General features: G+C 34.6%; 2 protein-coding genes across 3 annotated transcripts; both read left to right on the plus strand.

Annotated features, from left to right (window-relative positions):
• Positions 1–2541: 2541 nt before the first annotated feature.
• On the plus strand, positions 2542–9271 carry LOC112507521. 2 transcript variants are annotated; one of them, XM_025112146.1, is made up of 6 exons: positions 2542–2685; positions 5324–5496; positions 6106–6289; positions 7723–7829; positions 7925–8020; positions 8924–9271. In XM_025112146.1, exons 1-5 carry the CDS (start codon positions 2614–2616, stop codon positions 8004–8006), a joined length of 618 nt encoding a protein of 205 aa, XP_024967914.1. In that variant the 5' UTR covers positions 2542–2613; the 3' UTR covers positions 8007–8020; positions 8924–9271. The 2 variants fall into 2 exon arrangements, with proteins under 2 accessions (XP_024967914.1, XP_024967913.1); XM_025112145.1 differs by lacking the exon at positions 8924–9271 and having other exon boundaries at positions 7925–8282.
• An 805-nt stretch (positions 9272–10076) lies between these two features.
• LOC112504712 (rho-N domain-containing protein 1, chloroplastic-like) lies at positions 10077–13195 on the plus strand. Its single transcript, XM_025108655.1, has 2 exons — positions 10077–10127; positions 11942–13195. The coding sequence occupies exons 1-2, from the start codon at positions 10088–10090 to the stop codon at positions 13018–13020; spliced, it is 1119 nt and encodes a 372-aa protein (XP_024964423.1). The 5' UTR covers positions 10077–10087; the 3' UTR covers positions 13021–13195.
• The last annotated feature ends 1897 nt before the right edge of the window (positions 13196–15092 follow it).

Consider the following 15092-nt stretch of genomic DNA (forward strand, 5'->3'; position numbering starts at 1 on the left):
CTACCATTGAAAATTATCTTATGTATCACCACCAATAATATCGTGTCTACATCGGGGTTTGACTTTTGTACAGTTAGAAAGTCAATGAATTATGTTGATGGGAATGAACTGATGATACATGCAATTTAAACCATCCTGGTTATTTTTATTACGAGATCAATGCATGCATGTGCACAGACAAAATGTTAAAGGATGCTTGGTTGAACCGTAACTCAATGAAATGAGTTTATTCGGTAATAACCAACTATTCATACGACAAATGAAGTGTATGACAATTACACTGTAATGTACTGTAGTGTATGATAGTTTTCGAAAATATACTATAGATATAAGATGGATATACGATGGCCTTATGATGGTATGACGTAATTTGTGCTGCTACAGGACATATGAAGCACAAATGGAATAAAATACAATTATTGACTTGCTTACTGTCAATTAAGTTATACATATAACTTATATGTCAAATCATCGGATGATATTGTATAAACCCGTAATAAGAATTTTAGTGTTTTTGTAAATTATAATACATGTTTGAAAGTTATAAGATAAGTTCGAGTTTTTCAATATATTTTAAATTTTTAACGTAAACAAACTATTTGAAGTGTATCTTAAATCATATTTTTCTGTGTAATTAAAATATAAAGTTGGGTTCCAGTGAAAATGTAAGTTATGGTAAGAAGGGTGATAAGGAATCTCCACATTTGGATCAATCTTAATTGAATATCAATATCAACGAGACGCACTTGAATTCACGTGGTGGGGGTGAGATTAAAAGTAATAAAGGGTACAAATAAATTTTTACGTTTCTCAAGTTAACTCATACGATCCTTCTGTCTTAATATATACATTTAAACTACGCCAAGCTCGGGACCGGATTTGGGATCGAAACGAAGGTCTAACGCCGAATTTAATATACATGATCAATCTTCATTTTTTGGTCAGGACTGTCCAGGCTGGTTGCAAAATGATTTCCCTTACGCTATTTTCTCGAGTATTTTTTTACAAAAAAAATTACAAAATTACACATATACCCATCAATTACATTTAACTATAAATAAATAAGAGTGTTTTTGTAAAAATTGCATTTTTATTCCTTTATTTCCAACTAAAAAACATAAAAAATCATTCCTTCGTTTCTTTTTTTTCCTTTTCTTTTATTTTATTTCCAAAATTCGAGCACACAGCATTAAACCTACCTTATTTAGAACTGAAAAGTAGAAGGGAAAACGTAGCACTATTCAAAACCATAGGCAAAACAATGGACCACAAAGCTCAATAAATAGGACTACGTTTTAATTTTAGAAAAGATGCTATTAAAAACATCATTTTTTTACATGGACGGGGGAGACCCCTCCTAGTAAAAAAAAACAAAAAACGATATGACAGATTATGCGCTCGGGTGGGGGCGAATCATGTACATCAGAATATAACCAAGGCACTCCGAAGGGAAGGAAGGGACGAACAAAGAGGGAGAAGAGACATAAACGTCATTTTATTATCCATGGCCAAGAGAGAAAAGTTCAATAAAACCTGATGAACTTTAGTGTTTAAAATAATTAAGTCATTGGATTATATTTGGAACAAATGAGTAATTGGATTTTTCCAAACACGTTAAATAAATCCTTAAACTTTTGTTAAACATGTTAGATAGATCCTCGTTAGTTGACAATGTAATATGCAACTTATAACCCAACCCTATATATATATATATATATATATATATGGAAGAGTTCAAACAAAAACATCTTTATTTTACGATGATGTGAGGACACTTGTTTACTATAGTCAATCACATGTGATACCACATTTCATCACATATGATACACATGAATAATAAACAAGACATGCGAACGAACTTTGACGTGTCATAGGTTGCGCTTCAAGTCGCCCGTACATCACTACACCACCCTTGTATGTATTTAAAAGTGTTATTGATGTGATATTACAATCCATCACATGTCCTACTATATACGCAGGTGACCTTTGACGCAATCTATGTCGTACGACACGTCGTTCACACACCACTAAATCCCCTCACTTATATTATCTTATATGATAGGAATGTTTTCACGTTTTCTTAAAATAAAAATGTTATCGTTTAAATCTCCCCATATACACATATATATATATATATATATATATATATATATATATATATAGAGTTTGTTTCAAATGCAACCCATCACATTTGCAATAAATTGAAATATTTATGGAAATAATGAGAGTTCATTTATTATGATTTTAATATTTATGAAAGATGAATAATGTTCATTAATTATGATCAATACTTTATATTAGAAAACAATCAAAACTTTTATGAAATTACATATTCATCAAATTAAATGAATGATTGAGATTGAATTATATTGGTTGTATAAATATAAAGAGTTGTATAATAACCGATGCCCTCTCTCTATATGTATATATTGTGAAATTTGATAGTGTGTATGACCATATGTTTTTGGTTCCATTTTTGTTATTTAATAATAAAATAAAACATATTTGATTTTATTTAGGCAGCAAGGGTTTAATGATGATGAAGAAAAAGGCAATACCAACATCAAAACCAACCCCTCCGACCTCTCCGACGACGATCTGCACAACGCCACCATGGTTTCCCACACAACTTGGTTGCGGTATCTCGCCCGTCGTTTCGAGTACTCCGTCGCTCTCAGCTACAAGGTTCCTCCATCTCTACCTAAGTTTATCTCTGATTTAGATCTGTAAACTACCTTCTGCCTAGGTTTTTTTGAAAGGACAAACAATTGGCGTTTTGGCGAATGATTGTTTTTTCCCTTGGTTGTGTTTTAGAACGGTTAACTTGGTTTATATCTGAATTAAGTTCTTTAGGAAGCAATCGGGTTAAGGAAATGAGTTCATAACTGGATTGAGGTTCTAAGGGGTTACTTGGTTTATTCTAATCAAAGCTATTTATGCGAGAAATTGCGTCCCTAGACAAATGCTTGACCTAATTGGGCTCGCATTTCTTTTCTATATGCCATACAGCTGCATTATGGCGTCACTAATGATCATCATGCTAACTGAAGTTTTCATTGTATGCAAATTTAGTTTATAATAAGTTTTATTTCAGTTCATGTTTAATCGGGATTAGTTCCGAAACTACAAGTTTCAACATGACGTGGGGCTTGTTGCTAAATTACTCCAACTGATTTCAATTGTAGTGTTTGTTATGTAGTGAGTAGTGACTGCAGCTATAAGAAATAATCTCGAAGTTTAAGCTCCCCAATGACTTGCAGACTTTTCCATTTGATATTGAAAGTTAAAACGTACCTGTTTTTCATATTTTGTATAGAGAATGCATTGTAAAGTGCTTACATCAAACAAATTAAAGGAAACATTACTACAAGATGGAAAATAACATTATAACAATCATATGTCATACTTAAAATTAATGAATGGGGTTTCGACCCAAATTGATGTTTGGAGGTTTATTGATGGAATGAGCATCGACGATGACTTAATACACGGTTTTTGGGCTCATAAACATGCAAGCTGAACTCCTTGCATGATCACATCTGATGCAGTTAATTTTTTTAGCTATAGATTGCCCTGCATCGTGATGTTAGTTGCTTTGTTGTAAGAATCAAGAAGATAGAGAAGGGAGAGATAAAAAGACGAGCGGGGGAACCTGCATCATGTCAAGTTGCATAGAGTTAAATATTGGTGGTACGAACTATGGGCTCACTGAAAGGATTTAAAGCAATGACAGTAAATAGGAAAGAATATTAGGATAGGACAATGATCAGAAAATAACATAGGCTTGAGGGAGTGGCAATTATAGGGGCCAAATGTTATTTAGTCACATGGCTGTATTTGAGCTAATCTAACTCTTTGTAAATGCTGCATAATGCCTGTTTTTCTCCTAAAAAGTTCACTATTCACTAATTACACTTTTGTTGAGTTGCATACGATAAATGGATCGGATCCATGGGTTTTGTTCTTTCAAGAACCAGTCCAACAAAAGAATGCATTACCATTTAAAGTTTATTTACCTAATCCACGACTATCTTTTACTTTGTAAAGAATATGCACAACCTTAAGGTCTCAACTTTACTATCAAACACTTCTGTTCCATCCCAGCCAACTTAACGCGTGTAACACCATTTATCTTCTACCAAGAGTCAGCAGTAATGATTCTTCTATAAATTTCTACTTTTAACTCCAGGGATGGATTATAATACAAGGAATTTGAGAGGAAACAATGAAACTGGATGAGAAAGTAAATAAGAAAAGAGGAGGAACTAATGTTCCTGCACACATAACCGAAGGGAAAATGAATATTACAATTGCACTGTGAATCACTGAGAAGAGTTTAGAATTGTCTGGGAATTTCTACATTCTGCATTTAATGATTTCTGATCTGAATCTATGTGCAATTAATCAAACAATATATTTGATATTTCGACTTTTCTCAATAATTGGGGGGGGGGGGATAAGGTCAAGAAGGTAAGGTCACTCCTATATCAAATATGAAAAAACTATCAAGATGTCAAAGAGCAACACACAGTCACAAGCCCATGCCGGTCAAAACCAAAGATGATCTTGACTTAAAACTTGAAACCCTTTAAGCAGCAGAACTCTCACTTAAACTACATAACCAAGTTCAAACGGCTAATGGCATATATGTTTAAAGCTGCAACACCTCCACTGTCTATTGCATCATTTTCGATAAACTGATTCGTTACTTAAACACTTAAATTGAAGACGTCGCTGAGCAACCGTGGAAGTAGGCACAATTTTTGGAGATAGTTAGGGTTTTCTACCACCTTTCTGGTTGTGGAAGGAAGTCTTGAAGACTGCGTTGCAGTGGAGAACCCATCTCACCATCTGACAGAGTTTTGGCAAAAATATGAATCAGAGTTATCTGTCTTTGTGTGATGTAAAAGTTTTACTTGGATAGTGGATGGGTCTTTAAAGTTGTGTCTCAAATGTTAACAAGTGGAAACTACTGTTTGGGATTCATCTAAGGAAGACGATTTTGGTGACTCCTACATATCAATATCTTATTAGCGATTATTTTGCTTTTATTTTCTTGAACAAATAATCTATGGCTACCACCAATGCTACTATCAAACTCTTCGAAATTTTACATAGTAAAAGCATGTGATGCTACACAATTCTCTTTCCTGATTGCTACATTTGCTCTCATCAAAAAAGAAAAAAATGGGTGCATTTGATCATGATATTGACGGTAGTCATAGATCTACTCTTTCCTGAAAGGAAGTTGCTTTAAATCCATCTAATGGTTCTAGTTTCTGGTAAATGCATATTACTCAGTGACATTTTGTTGTTGTTGCAGAGCTACAAACATGGTAAAATCTCTAATACAGAAGTGGGGGACAACGTTTGGAAAACTTTTTTCCAAGGAAAATTGACATTTTTGCATTGGAACAAAGGAGAGGAGATGGCTCCAACAATAGCCCCAGAGGGGGGAACTCTTCTTGTCAGGAAACTACCAGCCGCAGATCCACAGTAATCTCATAAAACCTATAACTAACTAAGTAACTATGATTTGCAAGTTTTACTATGAATATAATTTTTTTGATGCTGAGGGTTCAGATATTAAAATTACAGCCATTGTCATTTTATGGAAATACATCCCGAGCTGGATTTCAATACTTGCTTGTGGCAGATTATTTGATCCCTTAATGAGTTCAAAAATCATGGAAAAACCGAAAAAGATTATGGATAAGGATAATTTATAGGTAGATATATTTGTGTTTATATTTGATGACCTTTTCATCAGGCTACATAGCACAGTATATTCTTAATTTAACACTGTGCAGCTTATAAGATTTCCAATATGCTGTATGTGATTTTTTACTGGTTTTTTAGACATCATGTATGTAGTACTAAAGTTTAGTGCTGACTTCTCATGGTGTGTCTGTATTTACGATATATCCAACCAAATGCACTTGCATGGTCATAAATTTTGACATCTCTTTGAGACCTTGACTATGTTGCTTGTTTTGTAGCGTTTAGAAAAAAATCAATAGATGTCTTTGTGGTTTAGCTCTTGAGCAAATAATTTCCGCACGCTGCCATTTCCTTTGTTTGATTGCATGTAAATGCTTTTGGCAGGCGTGTTTTTGTTGGGGATGTGGTGATCATGAAGGACCCTGAAAAATCGGATAATTATCTGGTTCGAAGATTGGCTGCCATTGAAGGGTACGAAATGGTTTCCAAAGATGAAAAAGATGAACCTTTTGTACTTGAAAAAGATCAGTGCTGGGTGTTGGCTGACAACGACAAATTAAAGCCCAAGGTACTTCACAACTCACACTCTTTGTGCCTTACTTTTGAAAGAACTGGAATTTATGTATATTGCATCTTCTAGTATAGAAACATTGCACATTAGAAAGACTTGATGCAATTTCCCTTCCTTTACTACTTGATGCAAAAGAGTTCTCAAGAGAGACTCCAAAAGGAAGTGGCATCAATTCATAAAGCAGAACCTAAAATTTATTACGAGTTTGTGAAATGATTGGCGAGCAGTCAACTCTTGCAACATGTTTGTGTTCTTGAGCAATTTCTGTGGGTAGATTTAGCAGAAAAATTTACTATACGGTTAATCAGTGAACGTTATTATTTGCTTTGTGGAGGGGCTGGATTAGAGATTGTGCGTCTCTCTTGGCGGTTTCTTTTTGTTTGCAAAATGGGAAGTGCAGTACCAAACGTGTCTTCAATATTTAGTGGTGTAAGATCCCACATCGGTTGGGGAGGGGAACTAAGGTTGCCTTATAGGGAACTGGATACCTCCTCTACTAAACGTGTTTTAAAACCATAAGTCCAGGTGTGGATAAAGCGGACAATATCTTGTACGGTTAGCCTGGGATGTTGCAACTGGTGTCGTGTACCTAGGAGAAGGGAAGAAAGTTATGGTTATCGTATTCATTTTTAATGGTGGATGGGTGTTAGAAGTGGTGCATTGCAATAACAGTTGAGGTGTTTTCCTGCCTTTATGTGAATAACCTCGTGCTGACCAAAGTCCATGTTTCGTTCTTGGTCGACTCTTTTGTTATAGTTCTCAGTGAATGAAAAAAAGTTTGTAGTGTTAGTTTCTTATGTACTTCACTAACTGTAGGACCTTTTTTGTTTTGTTCCAAAAAAGGGGCAAAATGAATCGTAAAAGTAGAGTACCGCGATTGTTTGATAAAAACATTTTCAACCTAACCAGACCCTTAAGGTAAGATAAGACATGAGATCTGTAAGTAAATTTATTTATTTAATTACGCATGATTTCCCAAGTTATATTGGTGAATTAATATGAAATATTCATAGAAAAATTCTCAAATACATCTTCATGCATTGCTTCTAGGGATTATAACAATATTAGGAATTATATTTTTGTGTAGATCCAGTTAGGGGGGTTGTTTGGTTGGTTTTCCATCAACTCCTGTATGGATAAAGCTGTCTGTTTGGAAGGGTTTTTTCATAGATGGAGGAAGTGTGTTTTTTAATTGGAAGGGGCTGTAAAAAAACTTGGCTTTCTGCATAAGGCTCCCCTCTAGAAGCTTGGTGAATAAGCCACTTTCTATATCATTAAGCCACTACCAAACAGTCATGTATAGCTGACTGAATGAGCTGTGAATCCCATTAAGCTCATTAAGCTGCTAACAAACAGTCTCTTAGTTTGTGTTGCCTTTGTATTGCCAATTACTAGCTAAATTCTCTGCATTGGGTATTGGTTAATTTCAGGAAGCTAAAGATAGTCGGTTATTTGGACCTGTTTCCATGAACGACATAATCGGTAGAGTCTTGTATTGCCTGAGAACAGCGGTTGATCATGGCCCCATTCAAAACAGGTTCTTTCTTGAATTAAAAAAATAATACAATCATATTTGCATTTTGTGTAGGTAAAAAGAACTCAAAATGACACGTTTATTTTTACATTTGGCAGTCAATTCAGTATGCAGAAAGACTTGCCGGTGTTGGAAGTGGAATTGGATGTCGATGAAATGGCGAAAAACCACAAAGCTTAGCAAAGTATTTGCAAGTAAGACACCCTCCCAAATCGGTTTGTATGTACTCTGTTAATGTTTTCCTCGAGAACGAAGATCCAAATAATGAAAGTTGAGATTTTCTTGATTCTAATGATCTTCAAGTTAAAAGGAACATCATCTTCATCTTTTGGGAGATGGGCTGCTTATTCTTATCATGTTCTTTTTACACATTTCTACTTCCATCCAATTAGAGCAGTTGATAAATCTTGCTTGGATTTTTCTTCAGTTACCTAATGATTGAATTTTCGTTCTTGTATCTCAACTGATTAAAGTCTATAGAGCACACCGCACTTTGAGTGCCCAGAATTTGGCCTGTTGATATGAATTGTAGCTAAAAAGACACAAGCTTGAAGTCGAACCTGAGCTCGAGTAGGGTTTTGAAGTTTGGTTGTCATGGGTTTGGTTTGACAGTGTTGGTTTGGATGCCTTGGAAACTAGGGGTGCACATAAAAGCCTGGGCTTAGTGAGCCCGAAGCTCGAAATTTTGGGGGCAGACCCGGGACTAGACCTGGCCCGAAAAAGTTTGGAAAAGCCCAGTTAAACCCGAAAAGCCCAATCAGGCCCTTTTCAACCTCAAAGCTTGGTCCGGGCCTCAAAAAGCTAGGACCTTTTTTCCTCAACGAAAACGGGTTTGAAAGGCCCGGACCTTATGTATCATACCAAAATGGCAAATTTTTGGTGTCATTCTTGCTATTCAAGCAACCTGTTATCCATATATTGTTGTTAAAATGCTGCGATTTATGAGGTGACAAATAAATTTTAGGGTTGCACATGAATTGGGATGACGACCTAATGGTAGTATTATAGTGATATGCTTAAACAACCATTAGTTGCATATGTTTAATCATAATACACTTATGAAAAGAGCTAATCAGTTGTCTGTAACAACTATGCAGATCAAAGGCGTCGGTTATGAATTATCCAGCAGGATATGCGTATTAACATATGAGAGATGTATTGGGTTCATTGAGTTGGGTTGGATTTAAATGAGTCTAACCCAATATTAACTCAATATTTACGGTTTGAAGATTTTACAACTTGATTAGACATCGTGTTAAATTATTTCAAGTTGAGTTGGTCGGGGTTTATGTTTATCCATGGTCCATGGGCTTGCAACATATACAATAATGATGAAGTTTGAGAGCATAATGTATGTGGATCCGACCTCTACCCAAAAGTGTAAAATGACTATTTTGGAGAAGATCTCACCATAAAAAATGTATGACAAAAATACCCGGAGAAAATTGTGTATTCGGGCGTGTGATGCGTCTAAAATGTTTGTAACATGCCACAAGCATGTTATAGCATCTACAACAGATTCTTCAAAATGGAGAAAATGAGGACTTGGTGGATTTTTTTTGTTGATTTTGAAGTTTATCAGATTTTTTTAGAACTTTTTCCAAAACAAATAAAGCTGGAAAAAAGAAGGCAAATTTCTTCAAATTTCAAGAATTCTTTGGAAATGATTGCTAACAAGACAAAAATTAGTTTTTTTTTAAAATTATTTCAATTGTATTTGGTCAATTATACATGATCGTTTAGTAGTGGCTTAATAATATAGAAAATGACTTATTCAATAAGATTATAGGGAAAACTTTATGCAAAAACTCAAAAAATTTCCAAACCCCTGATCCATCCAATTAAAAAATATGCTCCTTTCATTTATGAACAAACTTTTCCAAACAAAAACTTTTCTAATCTATAAAGATAAATTAATTCACATGTACACTTTTATCCATACATGTACACATTAATAAATGCCTTAATGAAAAACTAACCAAACACTTTATAATTGAAATTAAATTTGGAAGAGCTAAATAATATTCTATTGAACTTTTTAATGATTTGTATTTTTCAAAATTTGTTCCCTAAAAGTTAACTATTTCCCTTTTAGAATGTCGTGTTACGGTAAAAAGTATTTTTACCCTAAAAACGAAATTATGTATTGATTTCCAAATTTGCCCCTTAACAAAGAGTTTATTACAATAAAGGGTTCTCCCCCTGACCTCTAAAATGCAAAACCCCAAACGAACACTCCCCAAAAACCTTCGCTCCAAGTAATGTTGCCGGCGTCTCATCTCCTCTCTCACAACGTCCCTGGTAAGTTTTCCGGCCATATCTTCCTACTTCTCCGTCCACTGAATTGCATACCTACCCATATTCCTTTTGCTTTTCTCCATGTAATTTCTACCTTTTCAGTAGGGTGTAAGTCTCATATGTTCTTGAAGTTGTTATCTATTTTCTTTGATTTTAGGTCTAGCATCTCCGATAGATTATTGATTTCCTCACGGGAGTTTCTGCCTTTCTGGGTTTTAGAATGATATTGTTTTTTTTAATGGTTTTTCAAGTCATTACGTGTTTGTATGTCATCTGTTCGATGAAATGACTGAATGAGTTTACGAACTGAACTTAGGTTTATCCGTACCAGTGATGTCTGTAGCAAGTCTTTTCTTGCATAATATGCTTGCCTTAGTGCAAATTATTAAACCCTCTTCCTGGAGAAGGAGCTTTACTTTGATTATTTGATGTTGAACTACTACTTTCTGAACACAAAATTGGTATTCAAAACCATATATTTTCGATATGTAACACTTGTTGTGAAGTAAAGCAGCATCTTGTTCATCAATTTTCCTCAAAAGGTCTAGCATTCACCGTTCACAAAATTTTTAGAGAGAAAATCCTTTGTACTGAATTATGGTGTGTGTTTTACTCACCAGAGTTAGAAACTGGTAAATTGTAATATAGTTTATTTTCCTGCATTTCCATTTATAGAGTATGCATTCGAACCATGTTTCAGTTTTTTTTTCTCGAGCGCATACTGTTTTCTGGATAAACGTAGGCATACCCTTTTCGTTGTTTGCTCTAAGTTTTCACATGTACAAAAGGTGGAGAGTCAGCTCTTGTCATCTTGCCATATTGTCAACATTAAATGGTTGAAATATTGGATGGGTGTGTTGGATGTTTTGGTGGGTTAAAACGTCTGTGCTGATCCAGTGAAATACACACTCTCTTTTCGAAGTATATGATATTTACAAACGGCAAATACTCATACACACTCCTCACCTTTGGTAAGGTTTGAACCCTTCGACCTCCTAGAAGGTTGGGCTCAACCGGTAACCTGTGCACCACTGAGCCAATGACCCTTTGGTGAAATATACGCTCTTTGCAACTGCACATAGTGCTATGCTGTTTATTCTAGTGCATCTAGCAAGCAGAATATATTTGTTTAGGAACCTGGAAAAGATTACTGTGAACATATTTGCACTATAGTTTCTCCAGTTCTATTTGTCTCTGCTACATGCAATGATTATGCTCGTTAACTTCCCAAAATCTTTGCAAGCATATAAAGTATTGATCATAATTAATGAACTCTATTCATCTTCCATAAATATTCAAATCATAATAAATGAACTCTCATCATTTCCATAAACATCTCAATTTATTGGGTTGCATTGGTTGTACAAATGTGATGGGTTGCATTTGAAACGAACTCTCTCTCTCTATATATATATCTATATCTATAACTAGATCCACCCAATATAGACCATGAACATTTAGACTGTGAATCACATGTAGATGGTGCACATTCATCATATTGGTTGAGAAATCAAAAGATAACACTCTGTACAGATGGCTTACAATCGATTCTATGGCTTTCGAGAGGCCAGTCTTTCCACAGACTCACGTCCAAAAGGTTACATGACAGAATGCCCACCTGTTGGTCCCTCACGACTTATTTATACTAGACATATATGCATTACCTACTTGTACGCTAAATTCAGTAATTACTTGTACCACTACTAGCATAGGGTATAACAGTAGACAATCCCTTTGTAGGTTGAACTGAGAGATTGTGTATCTTCTCCTCGAGTACGACAGATTGAATATTTAAGATTCTTTCTGGTTTTCCTCAGGTTATGGATCATCAGATGTCAGGTGCTTAAAGGCATTTGTGGCATCACCATGCTTCTCTTGTAACGACTATAGAAGGTTCCAAAAGGGCAAGATGGTACCTTTTGGATGTTCTTCTAGGGGTAGCATGTCTTTTATTTGCAACGCAAATTCTAGCGGTCAGAGAAGAAACCCGGACTTTTCTAGGCAAAATAGACAAGGGTTTTCAAGAAACAAGAATAGGCAAAACGAAGATCGAGATGGGATTGATGGGTTCGAAGACTCTGAAGTATTCTCTTCCAAAAATGGACCATCTTTTCTTTCGGGCCCTGCTTCCCCCAAATTCCAATCTACTGCAACTCCTGGACCAAGGGAGCGGGAAATTGTAGAAATTTTCAGAAAGGTCCAGGCCCAACTCCGAGAACGAGCTGCTCAAAAGGAAGAGAAAAAGGTCGAAGAATCACAAGGACATAATAAACAGAACGAAACCGTGGATTCTCTTCTCAAACTGTTGCGAAAACACTCTGTTCAACATGGAAAGAGCAGCAGCAGCAGCAGCAGAAGCAACCGAGATTTCGTTTTAGACCACCAGCCCGAGCAGAACAATTCGTTTATCGAAGATAAAACTCTGAAAGAGTCTAATAATAACCGAGTGAAACACGAGGTCCAGTACACTGAAACCCAATCTGTCAGACCCGCATCAAATTTCCAACGCAGGTCTCCGGTTCCTAGATTCAAATACAAGCCAATTTTATCTGGTGAAGAGTCTTTCACTCCTGGATCGCTTTCAAGAACAGACGGGAAACGGAAGGAGGTCGTGCATGAGCCCGACTCCACACCTGAGATCAAAATGGACACTGAGCCTGAACCTCAGATTGAAAGCAAGGCCTTTCGTGGGTTTGATGAAAGTTCAGACGACGAAACGTCTGATATCGAAGACACTGCTGATGAGGTTGATGATTCAGAAGAAGCGAATGTGATCGAAAACAACGATCTGAGCGGCATGAAGTTGCCCGAGTTACGAGCCGTGGCTAAATCTCGAGGCATAAAAGGATTGTCGAGGCTGAAGAAACGAGAGCTATTGGACTTGTTGACGAATTGAGAGCTTAATTTTGTGTATCTTAGAATCTGGAGTTGTTCTTTGCTCTTCAATTTTATTTTTTCTTTCTAATTTATACATTTTTATGTACGTGTGGGTAGTTGGATTTGCTTAATATGTTTGGAATTTTTGGGGATACTTTAATTTACTGAGTTTGTTTAGTTCGGTTTTTTAACTATCTCAGATTATCAGTCGATAATCGTGGATGTCTCGAGAAATGGACGAGCGGTTTTGGGGCATTTTTTCATAGGTCATCGATTCGAATCTTTTACATTTTAGATTATCCTAATTATATTTTAGATCTTTAATATTTAAATGAAGATGTTTATCCTGTATGTTTGATTATGTTTATCAGTTAGTTATTTAAATGAATTCAAACATGCAAATTTAAAAAGTTGTATTTATGCATCATTTATTTGTAACCCTGAATTTTAAGTAATATGTATCGATAACAGTACTTGATATATGAAAAATAGTTTAGTTTTTAAGATATTACATCAAATGCTTTATAATACCGTATAGATAACTAAATATGTAACCTAGGTCCTTGTTTTAGGGTGTTAAGACCATCTCCAAATGGATGACAACACCAATACTCTATTTTGGTGTAAGTATCAGTAACACAATCAAATAGGTCTGTTTGGCTAATGTTAAGAAATGAAAATGAGAATCCAGTTTAACCAGGAATAAAATTTTGGGCTTCTGAAAAAATGAACCCATTATATTATAAATTACCAAATAATTTCTTTTATTTTTATTCTCATTGATTACTGCTTAATACCTCTATTAATGAAACACCTCTAAATCTCGTGTATCCTCAAATATTATAACGTGTTTATTCTTCACGGTCTAATAAAAATTGTCGAGTGTTATTTCATGAGTTATATCTTTATCTATCATCACATCATGTTATCAAATCAGCTGGCGTTTATTTCCTCCCTCAAAATAAAAATTCATTACTTTATATGATTAAATTCACTTCTACCTACTAATTTTCTTATCTGACAAATCAATATCAAAACTTACTTTTTATATTTTTAATGCATTATTTGACCTGATTCTGATATAAATAAAGGGTGCATATGACATACCCTAATGAAAATACGAGTTACAAAATAACATGTTAGATTGATAAAATTATAGAATCGTATGTATAATTTGACAAAACAATTGGTACATGTCTTCATATCTTGTGCTAGAATAAGTGTTCTAAAAGACTCGTCCCAATATCCATCACGGATTCACGGTGCTCAGTGACTCAAGCTTGTGTCTCGCACTACATTAAGCTTGTGACATGCGATGGCTTAATGTGTGGTTCTTATAAGACGATATTTGATTTTTCTAATCTTTTTAATGTTTTATTTGTTAGTTTTTAATTTGATATACACATATATACATACACACACAGACGACGGGATTCAAATGTAAGAACACTTGAAAGTCCATCATTCAAGTTACAGTTTTAAAAGGATTGAGGGATCATTAAAAATATTAAATAGATATTTACCCTTTTTAAGAATATCAAAAGCATGCAAGGGTACAATGAAAAAAGAGCTGCAAACCACATAATGAACAGAAAGAGCTGATGATCATTGACGTGATCATCACTTCATTTTCGAATTTATCACATCATAAGAAGTCTTCAATTTAACAAAGTATTACAACAACATTATCATAGCAAAATTACATTATTATTACAACATTATTTATGACAGAAGCATCAGTATAAGAAGTCTTCAGTGATACTATCAACTTTTAAGAGATATTAATAAAATAAACATTGAACATTTATCAGTCAGTTACATGTAATTTTTTTTGGGTAAAAACGATGTTGGTAACCAATTTTTAAAAGTGTGATGATTTATTTATTTAAAAAAACGTTTATGAATTTAATTATTCAAAATGATAAAATTTAATGGTTTTTCCATTCCAAAAAATAGTTCAAGGACTTAATCATTTAAAATAAGAAAGTTTAATGATTTTTCATTCAAAAAACAAGTTTAGGGACTCAACCATTAAAATAAAAAAAATGTTGGTTGTATTTTTTGAACTTTTTTCATCAAATAAATGAGAGC

This window comes from Cynara cardunculus (genome assembly GCF_001531365.2).
Source record: "Cynara cardunculus var. scolymus isolate 2C chromosome LG 2, CcrdV1, whole genome shotgun sequence".
Lineage (NCBI taxonomy): Eukaryota > Viridiplantae > Streptophyta > Magnoliopsida > Asterales > Asteraceae > Cynara > Cynara cardunculus.

Coding starts and splice junctions, on each gene's coding strand:
- LOC112504712 (XM_025108655.1), top strand. CDS start 10,088: ATGTTGCCGGCGTCTCATCTCCTCTCTCACAACGTCCCTG. Junction 10,128..11,941: donor CCTCTCTCACAACGTCCCTG/GTAAGTTTTCCG, acceptor GGTTTTCCTCAG/GTTATGGATCATCAGATGTC.
- LOC112507521 (XM_025112146.1), top strand. CDS start 2,614: ATGGTTTCCCACACAACTTGGTTGCGGTATCTCGCCCGTCGTTTCGAG. Junction 5,497..6,105: donor CTACCAGCCGCAGATCCACA/GTAATCTCATAA, acceptor TGCTTTTGGCAG/GCGTGTTTTTGTTGGGGATG. Junction 6,290..7,722: donor ACGACAAATTAAAGCCCAAG/GTACTTCACAAC, acceptor GGTTAATTTCAG/GAAGCTAAAGATAGTCGGTT.